The sequence below is a fragment of the Pygocentrus nattereri genome, chromosome 9 (assembly GCF_015220715.1).
Source record: "Pygocentrus nattereri isolate fPygNat1 chromosome 9, fPygNat1.pri, whole genome shotgun sequence".
Lineage (NCBI taxonomy): Eukaryota > Metazoa > Chordata > Actinopteri > Characiformes > Serrasalmidae > Pygocentrus > Pygocentrus nattereri.
The window spans coordinates 34559905-34573586 of NC_051219.1; the positions used below are offsets into that span (position 1 = coordinate 34559905).

At 40.8% G+C, this 13682-nt stretch overlaps 1 protein-coding gene across 1 annotated transcript; it reads left to right on the top strand.

The window, feature by feature from the left end:
* The first annotated feature begins 1891 nt into the window (after positions 1–1891).
* On the top strand, positions 1892–3098 carry LOC108432203 (neuropeptides B/W receptor type 1). Its single transcript, XM_037541662.1, is given in 2 exon segments — positions 1892–2060; positions 2063–3098. Coding segments are annotated over 2 exon segments (948 nt in total). The 5' UTR covers positions 1892–1912; the 3' UTR covers positions 2863–3098.
* The last annotated feature ends 10584 nt before the right edge of the window (positions 3099–13682 follow it).

Sequence of the window (13682 nt, forward strand, 5' to 3'; positions counted from 1 at the left end):
CCACATTTTGCCATTCTTTTGCCTTTAAAAAAACATTTGGATAGCTGGAATAAACCAGCTTGTTTTGTATTCAGCCTGGAGGCCATGGCACTCAGCTCGGCTCCTACTAATGTCACAGTGAATCTCAACCCTGCTCCTGCTGCTCAGGCTTATTAGGTTAGATTCAGTCCCCTAGTGGTAATAGAGCCCGAGCTCTCATCAGTCCCGCGCCTGAATCTCTTAAGACCTAAAGCAGCGCATTGGCAATCAACATCACTTCTACACTGGAAGGGGAGCAGAGCTGCTGAGAAACGCTGCATGACGGAACTTCACCAGTGAGCTACTCTCTACTGCGCAAAACTATATGCACTACATGAGTAAAACACATTATCACCATTATGTCTTTAAACTGACTTGCTTTTGGCACTCATTGTGTTGATGTAACGTATTGTATTCATGTGGAAATCACTATTTAGCAGTTTTGCGCTTTCTCTTTGGTCTTAAGTGCATAAGCTTTTATTGAATGCACATAACCTTTACACTGATGTGAAGTGCTTTTTGCTGTATGTTTTAACTTACTGAAGTGCACAGGCTATGCTTAAAAGACTGGCTTGTGGAGAACTAAAAAGTAAAGATATGTGTTGAATCCGGAGAAAGAGACATTTTTTGGTAAAAATTAAGTTTATCATAAACTAAGTTTTATTTAAACTGCTACTAAATATCTATGAAATATGCTGATTTTTGTTTCCCCACCAAGTGTTGCACCTCCTTACCCATACTGGCTGGAAAGATTGGTCCACCAGTGGGTCACTGCTTCAGTATTTAAACTGATTAGGGTTGCATGGTGTTTTAAATCACTGTCAAAGCCTACTAGTTTTAAAGACTGTGTGAAAAAGGCAATGTCTTCAGGACATTTGTTAACATTGGCTAACAAAAGCAACACAGAGCATAAACTGAAGTGTCCCATTTAACCTGAACTGATCCAAATCAACATGTGGAATTAGTAAAAAGAACCAACTTTGCATGTGAACCCTAACGCTGCATATGTGTGATAATCTGTTAGCCTTAATGCTGGACATTGTTCCGTAGACTATGATGTTCAATTAGATACAAGGATGTCCATTTTAGCTTATTTGAGATACCAGATCTCACTTTATTGACTTAGAATAGTGACTTATTATGTTCAAATGTTTACCCACTATGTCGAAACAATTATTACTTTTGTCAACATATTTATTGACATATTGTGTCTGAACTATGACTTCTCTCAAAAAGGCGGCTATGTTGAAATATCTTATTTTCTCAAAATACTGGCTTATTATATTAAAATAATGACTTATTATTTCTTAATGACTTAGAAATTCTAATCATCCCAAAATAATTACTTTATTCTTAAACTGTAATATGATATTGTTTTCACATAGTATCTCAAAATATCGAGTTAATTAGTCATTTTTTGAGATACTAAGTCAATATTTTGAACAAATAACATTTCAACATACTAAGCTGATATTATGAACAAAGTCAATATTAAAAAATAAGTCATTCTTTCAAAATTGTTGACATTTAAAGTTAATATTTAAAAAACTCGAGATTCTAAGCTACTTTTTAAATATGAGTAGGTTAATTAGATTCTAAGTTAATTAAAGCGAGTAATTATTTCTAGATTCTAAGTCAATATTTTAAAAATGAGATGTTATTTCGAGATTTTGAGATAATATTCAAAAATTGAGAAATTATTTCAAGATTCTAAGTCATATTTTGGAAAAAAAAAACAATGAAAAAAGTGATTATTTCTAAATATTAAGTCAACATTACAAGAAAACTTTATTAAATAAGTAATTATTTAGATATGTTGATACATTGCTGCTCCAAGGAGAGTTTAGAATAACCCTGGATACTTTTTGCCTCTTTCTCATCAGTGTCCAGCCAAATGGACAACACGTCCGCGCCCCGGCTCGCCCCCTGCAACCTGTCCTCTGCCTCTCCCCCGCAGAACTGCACGTCCTCCGGCTCGGACTTCTCCCTCTGGCTGCCGCTCGTGTACGCGCTCATCTGCGCGGTGGGGCTCGCGGGAAACACGCGGTCATCTGCGTGATCGCGAGAGCGCCCGGCATGAAGAGCGTGACGAACGTGTTCATCCTGAACCTGGCCATCGCCGACGACCTGTTCGCGCTCGTGCTTCCCGCGAGCATCGCCGAGCACGTGCTCCGCCGCTGGCCCTTCGGCGAGCTGGCGTGCAGAGCGGTGCTCTCCATAGACCACTACAACATCTTCTCCAGCGTCTACTTCGTGGCGCTCATGAGCGCGGACCGGTACGCGGTGGTGGCGTCCGCGCTGCGCTCGAGACGCGTGGCGCGACGCACGCGCGGGCTGGCCTGGGCGCTGAGCGCGTGCGTGTGGGCGCTCGTCGTGCTCCTCGTGGCGCCCTTCACCTTCTTCGCCGGCATGCACGTGAGCCCCGGTGACGACAGGCCGAGCTGCGTGCTGACGTTGCCGCGTCCGGAGGCCTTCTGGTTCGCGGCCACCCGGATCTACACGCTCATGCTCAGCTTCGTGCTCCCCGTGTCCATCATATGCGTCCTGTACGGCCTCATGCTCTGCAAGCTGCGGCGCGCGAGCGGCAAAGCGCTGGACAAGGTCAAGAGGAAGGTGACCGTGATGGTATCCGTGGTGCTGGCCGTGTGCCTGCTCTGCTGGACCCCCTTTCACCTGAGTACGGTGGTCGCGCTCACCGCGGAGCTGCCCAACACGCCGCTGTTGGCGGGAGTCTCCTATTTCATTACGTGCCTGAGTTACGCCAACTCCTGCCTCAACCCCTTCCTCTACGCATTCCTGGACCCCAGCTTCAGGAGGGAGTTCAGGAAGATGCTGGACTGCTGACCTCAAACCGTTTCATGAGGAGCCAAACGCTGAAGGCGAATTCCACCGACTTTTAAAAAGTGTAGATATCTGTATAATTAAATGGTTAATATGTAAACAAAGCCACTTGGAGTGATTTGATGAGAAATGCTCTGTTGGAAAGAAACTTGATCAGAATTGTTAACAAGGGCTGTGATGGGAACTGATGGGAACTCATGGGAAGCTCCCTCACAGAAAATTATTTCCTTAAATGGTTATGAACCATTGAACTGTCTAATGCACATAATGATGAACATAAGTTTTTTGGCCACAATGTAGTTTTACGAATCCATTAATGGCAGAAAGTGCATGCAGAGTGTTGTGAGGCAAAACAGCTTCCAAATAAAATGCTTTTTATTTTTAGTTAGCACTTTTTTACACAGTTATTAACATTACATGTAAAGGTCACAGGGAACGTGGATGCTCACTGGTCATTTTGGACAGTAAACAAAAGGCTGTATTTGGGTTGTAGACATTGCAACCCTTGGTTCCTATCACGACCACTGTAAAGACATCAGAGCCTGTAAGTTTACACTGAACCGTTTCACATCAAACTACTCTGGATGGTGATGAATTATGCAAAAGGTTTGGAAAATGGGTTGAATTCTCCTTTGAAGGGGGAGAGTAACTGCATAAAATAAAGATGCCAAAAGGGTTCCTAGATGTGATGCTGTAGAAGAAGCGGATCTTACATTCAGTTAAACAATGTAGAACTGCCTCTTGTACATATTAGGACAACAAATCAATATTAATTGAATTGGACCATTTTTTCAAATGCACTTAATGTATTGTCATAAATGTTAAATCAGCCAATCAGGTCAAATAAAAGAGAAAGACTGTTTTTCTCTCGGGATTTCCACCTAATGAGACGCACACTCAAAACAAATGAAGTGTGTTGTGCCTAAAATAGGTACTGTTTTGAGGATTTTTTGATTATTTTGTGGATTCAAATATTGTATTTTCTCTTTGTCTCTTTGGCCATGTTTTTTTTTTTGCCTTGTTTTAGGTACTATCTCTGTGTTGTCTTTCCTCCAAGGCTATCTTCCCTTATGCATATGCTTGCAGCCTATATTTAAGCTAGTTTTGGTTGGTCTTGTTAATGCCTAGATGTCATTTATTGCTGAGTGTGTTGCTAAACTGACTGGACACCAGAGTGACCGCTTTTAAAACAGCTCTAGTAGGATAAAGTTGCATCAGCACAGTTAACATCAAGCTCAATGAAGTCTAATGAGTTGAGTTGGGAATGTGGTATAAAGATTAGCTAATTTGAGTAAATTATATTGAATCAACAAAACTGCTTTCTTTTGAAAACCCTTTAATTGAGTGGAAATCATTTCCAAAACTCAGGTGAAGAATAATGAGCCCCAGTGCAGGGAAATGACCCTACACAACAATACTTTCAATTAATCCGAAAAAAAAAACAACAATGTAATTTGCTTGTTTACTTACGGTTGCGTAAAACAACTCAGTTCTCTCATGGTATGCCACCTCACCTTTTAATATCTAATATTTATTTAAATGTTTATGTTATACTACTTATTTAAGTTTTACAAATTTAAGAATAATGAATATGCCATGAGATGCGTTATAAATAAGAGGGAGATGAAGTTCTGTCGGTGTACTGTTGCTGGAGGCTAACTGGTCAGGTGTGTTGTTAAGAAATTAGATCCTGGGTGTATAATAATGTCACTATCTATATGTGGAGATACATAGTTACTCCCCTGGAAAGAAGAACTTCCTTTGATTCCCTAAAGAACCTTTCAGTGAATGGATTTTTAAAGGAGTACTCTAGTATTTTTCTAATCTCTATCTACATCCATTGTGTACCTTTATACCGGACAGTAATTTAAGACTACACTATGTAAGTTTTGGGGATTTGGAGACCTCTCTGGTGGAAAAGTGTAATTGCATGTAACATATCGAAGAACACTTTGTAACATCGTTTCAGCTGATGAATCTGAGGATTGCCAGCATTTTAAAAAAGCTTTCATAGAAAGTTAATGAAGGACATGTCACCCAATAGTGTAAGTGAATTGTCACCATATCTTCATCATTATAATTTAGATTTTGTGTTTGAGATCTAAACATTTTTGAGTCTGTATGTGGGACATTAGTACAGAACAGAGACGTCTTTATACACTGTACTCTATATCTGTGCACTACAGATACAGTAGATGGATAAGGTTTAAAATGCTGGATTATTCTTCTAAAGAACAAATCCACTGAAAGTTTTTTTAGGGAATCAAAAGCAGTTATTTTATGTTATTGCTACAAACAAACTATTGGCTAAATCTGTTGTGAATGAGTGAGATGAGGGAAATAATGCTGACAGGTCAGAAATGTTTGTTGAATGTTATGAGCAGTGTGACCAAGTGTGAAGAGGTAAGCAACTCTTGTTCATTGGAACTGTTACTTTGCTTCATTAATAAACTATTGAAACAATTGAAACTGTTTGTTACCACGCAATATATACATTTTAAGTATTTGTTGCAGTATCAGGTTTCCTGTTAATATTAATAACCAAAACCAACCCTTGGGTATACACCAGCAGTGTTTCTGTCCAGCTGGTGGCACTGGGGCACACTTTAAAATAAAGGGGCACGGCCCAATGTCTTTCATTGTCAGTCATACAAACAGAACTTTTTTGACTGAAAACTCTAAGCAGGAAAATGTGTCCATCTAGACATAATAAAATGTGCTTTGCCTCCCATGTCCTCTCACTTCTCTACTTAAGTTTCCATTTCAAAATGCATGCAAAATAATTCAAGACAAAAAAAACTTGCAAAGTGAGTTGTTATAAATCATACAGTACTTTAAGTGCATTAAATTCAACTTGACTTCATAAGTCTCTAACTTCACTAATGCCTCGATTTAGTGGTCTAATCTGTAACATTGGTAGGTGACAAGTGGTTAATCGCTAAAACAAACTTTAGCATTACTATTGTTGATTTGCTGTTAAACCTATAAATACATGCTGCTAAATACAACACATTTCCAAAAAAGGTGGGGGCGCGGTGGAGAATGTAAATAAAAATAGAATGCAACAATGTGCAAATCAGGTAAACCATAGTTTTTAAAGGAAAAATGCTACAAAGACAGCATATCCAGTGTCCAAGGAGATACATATCCATATCCAAAGGAGAAATTTTATTGTTTTTTGAAAAATACATGCCCATTTTGAAATTGATGCCATTCCAAAAAAGTGGGGACAGGGGCATGTTTACTGCAATGTTTCATCACAGTACTCTTTAAGCGTTTGGGAACTAAGGAGACACTACTGTAGTTTTGAAAGTGAAATTTTTTCCTGTTCTTGTTTAACATATGATGTCAGCTGCTCATTTGTCATATTTTTCATTTCATAATGCACCAAATGTTTTCAGTGGTGCCTGCAGGCAGGCCAGTTTAGCACCTGGACTCTTAATATGGAGCAATGCTGTTGTAATACATGCAAAATGTTGTTTGGCATTGTCTTGCTCAAATTAGCTCCCGTTTGCAGCTTATCGTACAGCCTGACTATGAGAACTGAAAGAGTTCAGAGAAAACATGCTGGGAATGTAGTGTCTATAGTGATATAATGTTTATGTCTTGTAGTTTGGCCCAAAGTTCAAAGTTAAAATGGGAAAAGTAGCTTAAATACTTTCCACCCTGTGTCATGCCAACATTTAACTGGGACACTAGTGATGCCCCTGCTCCACACTTATTAACAGGTGACTACCGACGTGTCATTTGTGAATTTTTTTTTTTTAACTGAAGATGTTATGTTATGTACTTTATTAGTCCTACAAGGGAAATTCATCACTTTGCTGCCTATCTATGCCCAATCTGGGAGCAGCACAGCATTGCCAACAGAGCAGTGCCCCTGGGCAGTGGGGGGTTGAGTGCCTTGCCCAGGGGTACTGCCAGATATACCTAGTTAGTCATTGGACTTGAATCAACAACCTTCCATTTGTTGGCTCCTAAAAGCTTATTCTATTAACTTATTTGCTTAGTTGTAGCTATAACAACCAGCCATAGCCACTTGTCTAAAAGTCAATCCCATTTACCATCCAGTTACTTAACCTAAGTCATGCACATTTAAAATACACAGGCCAGTTTGTAAGGGGTCAAACAAATGGTGTGAACTATAGTTACTCAAGCTCCAAAAATCTTGTGATTAGAAACACTTGTTCACCACCCACCCTCCTACCAGAGTGCAGTTCAGTGACCAAAACTTTTACATTTAGCAACATGCCAAGTAAAAAATATGCAATTAATAACATACATGGACAACACACATTGTGGATTGTGGATGGGCCCAAGCATTATTTGTATTCTGACTGATATTTGAAGATTATGTGATTTTTTCTTCCACACTAACATCACTGTCAGGGTTTTTATAGGCTAACTTTTAAATAATTTCACATCAAGGGCATAAAATGTATTAACTGAGTAGCCTACAAGTCACATGTAAATTAATGCATAGGCTAATTTGAGGGAGTGCTTTTGGACAATTAATTGGTTTGTAGCTCAGTCAGTGATTATGTAAGCTATAGATTGAGGGAGTGCTTAGTTAACCTGTGGTCACAGTTGATGAGCTGCCTTGTGCACCTGAAACATTGCAGAATGGAATGAATTGTTTCAGTGAATTGAGGCAAATGATGCCAGGCACTGGGTTATACAACACAAAGGAACACTAATACCCTATGGACCAGGTCACATTGGAATTATACAATCCCCCTTAATAACTCAGGGGTTATTCGGTACCAACTTTGGATTGTGTGCAGCTTATGGCATTTTATTTGAAATTTGATCTACAATTTATTTTTTACCAGAAACCGCAGACTTCCTAAACCAACAAGTCTGCTAAACTGATCAACACCATCCTGCACCTATGAACTTACATACACTCATTATTATTTATTCTTGTAAAAAGACAGTTTTGCAATAATTAAAAAAAAAACATGGGAGCACTCGGTGGTTCACTTTATGTAACTTTCCATTTCATAATAGTAGCACTTACAGTTGACCATGGCAGCTCTAGCAGACTTGAACTTTGACAAACTGACTTGTTACATTGGTGTTTTTTTATGACAATTATACACTAAAAGCTACAGTACAACTTCATTCTAGTACCACTGTTTGTCTATGGAAATTACATAGATTTATGCTTAATTTTATCCACCTGTTACCAAATAGAGGGCTGAAGTGACCAAAACGCTAATTACATATTAGTAATTAGTACACATTATGCAGCCAAGCTAACATTTTTGGACTTCCACATAAATATTCTGACATAATCCATTACATAATTGTAGGCTATGTGAAGCTCATACAAAGTGACATGTTTTTCTCATTTGAATGAACAACCAGACTGTTAAGTGAAGTCAGCTTGAGAGAACATTTGAAAGCCTGGTACACAGTATGAACACTTCAGTGGTAAGTTTATTGTTCTTGTTCCAGATCTATTTTCATTTTAGTTTTTTCTCCATAATGAAATAAGTCCATCCATCCATCCATCCATTTTCTAAGCCGCTTCTCCGTCTATATAACATATATTTGTAGCACTCATCATGCAGTATATTATCTTCAATGACATTTTCAACAGAGATAATCTCTATGTAACTAAAGTTGATTTTCGAAATTTTGAGGGCCCTGGTATTTCTGAACCTGCAAAACATCATGTTTCTTTAGTGAGCTTCCCTAATGAAGAAAGGTCCACACTTCTGTTTTCCCATCTCCAACATAGCCATTTCATCTCATCAGTTAATTGTCAAGGCCTTTGTGAGTTGAAACAGATGTGTTAGAGCAGGTGCTGCTGAGGCCTTGCAGGACCAATTTCCATTCCCTGAAGCTTCTCATGGGTATAGCTGAGTAGCCACCTGTAAGGCATAAAATCACCCCCAGATGGCGGTGCAGTAACACATTTTGTTTCTTTGTAATCTTGCAGAGCAGTCTTTGTATTAGTGCTTTTATACTGACATTTTTTTCACACCTGCTTGTGTTAGCTGCTGCCTGAAGCCTGACAGGAAGTCTCACCCAGGCAGCAAGAACATTCTGCCCATGACTAGTAATCCATTAGAAATCCAGCTGTTCATTATTTTAAGAGTAGGTCAGGACTCTGGTTCTTCTACACCAAACTTGCTCATCCATGTCTTTATGGATCTTGCTTTATGCACTGGTGTTCAGTAATGGTGGAACAGGAAGGGGCTGTCTCCAAACTGTTCCCACAAAGTTGGGGGCATGAAATTGTCCAAAATCTCTTGGTCTGCTGAAGCATTAAGAGTTCCTTTCACTGGAACCAAGGGGCCGAGCTCAACTCTTGAGAAAGAACCCCACACCATAATCCCCCTCCACCAAACTTTACACTTGGCACAATGCAGTCAGACAAGTACCGTTCTCCTGGCAACCACCAAACCCAGACTCGTCCATCGGATTGCCAGACGGAGAAACATGATTCATTACTCCAGAGAACACGTCTCCACTGCTCTAGAGTCCAGTGGCGGCGCTTTACACCACTGCATTCGATGCTTTGCATTGTGCTTGGTGGTATAAGGCTTGGATGCAGCTGCTCGGCCATGGAAACCCATTCTGTGAAGCTCTCTACACTGTTCTTAAGATAATCTGAAGGCTGTATGAAGTTTGGAGGTCTGTAGTGATTGACTGCAGAGAGTTGGTGACCTCTGCACACTATGTGCCTCAGCATCCGCTGACCCTGCCCTGTAATTTTACGTGGCCTACCACTTTGAGGTTGAGTTGCTGTCATTCCCAATCGCTTCCACTTTGTTACAATACCACTGACAGTTGACTGTGGAATATTTAGTAGTGAGGAAATTTCATTACTGGACTTGTGCACATGTGGCATCCTATCACGGTACCATGGTGGAATTCACTGAGCTCCTGAGAGAGACCCATTCTTTCACAAATGCTTGTAGAAGCATTGCTTGGTTTTATACACCTGTGGCCAAGAAAGTGATTTAATCACCTGAATTCAATGATTTGGATGGGTGAATGAATACTTTTGGAATTATAGTGTTAAGAGGCTGGTAGATAAACAGACAGACTAAAAAAAAATTGGCTTGTTGGACTTAGAAACTGAAAATATGTCGACAATAAATAAATGAGTTGCGTTGTCCTCAAGTAACTAGTGTATGTAACATGGAGAAAAGTTAGGAAAAGTGTCTTTCAATAAAAGAAAACTGCTTTATTTGATCCAAAGAGAATTCTGTTCCAATGAAATTCAATTGAGTTGCACTGAAATGTTTAAACGTTGATTCTATTTGTTTGAATGGAAATGTGTGGCATAACTGAATGAAGTTAATTAAGCTTATTACATACTATTGCATAAACGTATTACATGTACTTATTACATACATTATTCAGTAACTACAAGGACTTCAATAAAAAATGGTTGACCTATTCTTAGGGTACAGAAGTGTGTAATAAAACTTTGGGCCTGCTGATGGACCCATGGCCTGTAAAGGGGTTAATGTAAAGGCTTTAGGAAAGACACACTAGGAAAGTACTAGAAAAAATTAATCAGTATAGAACCTTTATATTATGTGGAAATTTTAAAAAGATTTTTCACATTCATGCATTTTTTTTCTTTAAGGAACCAAAAGAGGTAGTTGTATATTATTGCTGACAGACAGATACAATACAGTTTAAGAATACAGTGAATGAATGTACTACTGTGCTTTAGTAAACAAGCAAGAGAAAATTCTGGATTGGTTAAGAGATCATATGTTCTTGTGTTAGGAAGAATGTAACTATATCTGTCCTACCTAGACTACTCATACATATATGCACATATATAAAGCACATCAGCTTTCCAACAGTGTTCCTCTTGGAAAAGGACCTGTTAAAATGAACAACTCTCAAACAAATTGAAGAATATTTGTGACTGCTGTGCTCTCAGCTGTTTGTTTCTCCGCTACTTGTCACTATGTTCTCTTTTTTCTGTCACCACTCTCATTTCCAGTCACCCACTCCAGCTCACCGGCTCATTTTTCTTGGTGCTGTTCTGAGTCTTTTCCGCTGCTGTTTTATGTGTGTGCGGGAGGAAATTGATTGCCTCGCATTTTACTGAGTGTTTTCTACCGGGACACAAAATCTCCCCTCATTTATCTCTCCTTCAAGCTGCAGCAGCGCTAGCTGCGTGTGCTGCCTTATAAACACTCTATGACCTGCAGCATAGCATGACTATAAATATTCCATGTTGTTCCTCTCTTTCATCTGCTTTATTGCTGGGCAGCCAACAGAGGGTGAGTGAAGGCATTTAAAGGTGCGTGACATGTTGGAGCAGTGGCCATATTTCTTTCAAGGTTAAATTTCAGCTGCTATGCTGTCTGTCCCAATGGACTTATTGTGCTTTGAATGACAAAGGAAGAAGGCTGAAAACAAATCATGTGCTCGTGTCTTTTTTAGGTTTTCAATTTGTTGCTTGGTAATTATGTTTTTTCAGACTCTACCATTCTGCGAGCTCAAAGGCAGACACATGAGTAATAGTGGTTTTAACTACTGGGCATGGTTACCATCGCCACATCTGTATCCCTGGTGTCCTTGTTCTTGTGTAATTCAGCAACTCACTCACACCTCATCATTCTGTCATTAAATGAGGTTTCACTCTGCTGTCCTTGTCAGAGTTATTCATGAATAATTCACAGAAAACTGCACTTTTTCTGTATTTATTTTATCATAAAATCACAGTGGGTAACAGACGAGTGCAGGGCTGACTGGCTCTTTCAGTAAAATACGGTAGAGAGATAAATAGGCAGGCAGACAGGCTGGTGGATATACAGATAATAGGGGTATCTTATTGTATTGTATTTAGCCCTGCGATAGACTGGTGATCTGTCCAGGGTGTATCCTACCTTCCACCCGATGACTGCTGGGATAAGCTCCAGCTACCCCATGACCCTTAGCTTAGAAGAAGTGTGTGTGTGTGTGTGTGTGTGTGTGTGTGTATTGTATTTAATTATATATCATATTGTATCATAGCATATTGTATTGAATCAAATACAGGCAAAACATTATGACCTAATGTAGTGGTCCTCTGCAAAAACAGCTCTGTCCTGCCAAAGTATTGACTCTGATGTGTCTGGCACCAAGGTGCAGATCCTTTAAATCCCAGTTGAGCCACATGTTACAGCAGAGTAAACACATGCATTTCTCCAAGACACATTCGACAACCAAAACTCCTGCCAATGCAATACGCCACTGGGTGCGTGATCTGGGTGATCAGGATACAACCCACATACTTGTCACACGAAGAGACCAGGTGTAAAATGCATCATTGAGATCTGGGAATCTGAAGGTCAAGGCAACACCTTGAATTAATTGTCATATTTCTTAACTCATTCCCAAATAATGTGCACAGTGTGGCAGGGTGCCTTAACCTGCTGACAGGTAGTACCACTGCCATGAAGGGGTGTATCTGGTCCACAACACTATTTAGGTAGATGGCACATGTCAATTTCACATCCAGATGAATGCCCAGACAGGGTTAGCTGGCCCAGAGAGTCACACTCCCTTCGTTGGCTTGTTTGCTTTCCATAGTGCATTCTGGTACCATCACTTCCTCAAGCAAACTGCACAGACTTCCCAACCAACTTCCATCCATCCATCCATCCATCCATCATCATCCGCTTATCCAAGTCCAGGTCACAGGGGCAGCAGCCTAAGCAAAGAGGCCCAGGCCTCCCTTCAGCTGCTTGTATCCGCGATCTCGTTCTTTTGGTCACTACCCAAAGCTTGTGACCATAGGTGAGAGTCGGAACATAGATTAACCGGTAAATCGCCCTTCTGGCTCAGCTCTCTCTTCACCATGATGGACCGGTATAGGGTCCGTATTGCTGCAGACGCCACACCAATCTGCCTGTCAACCTCTCACTCCATCCTTCCTTCACTCGTGAACAAAATCCCGAGATATTTCAACTCCTCCACTTGGGGCAAGAATTCACTGACAGTGCATTCCACCCTTTTCTGACTGAGGACCATGGTCTCAGATTTAGAGGTGCCGATTTTCATCCCAGCTGCTTCACACTCGGCTGCAAACTGGTCCAGAGAAAGCTGGAAGTCCCCGCTTGATGATGCCAACAGGACCACATCATCCGCAAAAAGCAGACATGAAATCCTCAGGCCACCATACCGTACACCCTCCTCCACTTGGCTGTTCCGAGAAATTCTGTCAATATGAGTTATGAACAGAATCGGTGACAATGGACAGCCCTGGCGGAGTCCAACCCTAACTGGAAACCAATCCGACTTACTGCCAGCTATATGAACCAAGCTCCTGCTCCGTTTGTACAGGGACTGAATGGCCCGTAACAACGAGCCCCTCACCCTGTACTCCCGGAGCACTCCCCACAGGATCCCCTGAGGGATGCAGTCGAATGCCTTCTCCAAATCCACAAAACACATGTGGACTGGTTGGGCAAACTCCCATGCACCCTCCAGGACCCTGGTGAGGATAAAAGGCTGGTTCAGTGTTCCATGACCAGGGCGAAACCCGCATTGTTCCTCTTTTAGCTGAGATTCGACAATCGGTCAGACTCTCTTATCCAGTACCTCTGCATAGACCTTACCGGGTAGGCTGAGAAATGTGATCCCCAATAGTTGGAACACACCCTCCAGTCCCCTTTCTTAAAAAGAGGGACCACCACCCCGGTCTGCCATTCCAGGGGAACTGCCCCAGATGTCCACGCAACGTTGCAGAGGCGTGTCGGCCAAGACAGTACTACAACAACCAGAGCCCTCAGGAATTCCAGGCGGATCTCATCCACCCCCAGTGCTCTGCCACCAAGCCCCACTGTATACAGTATTGG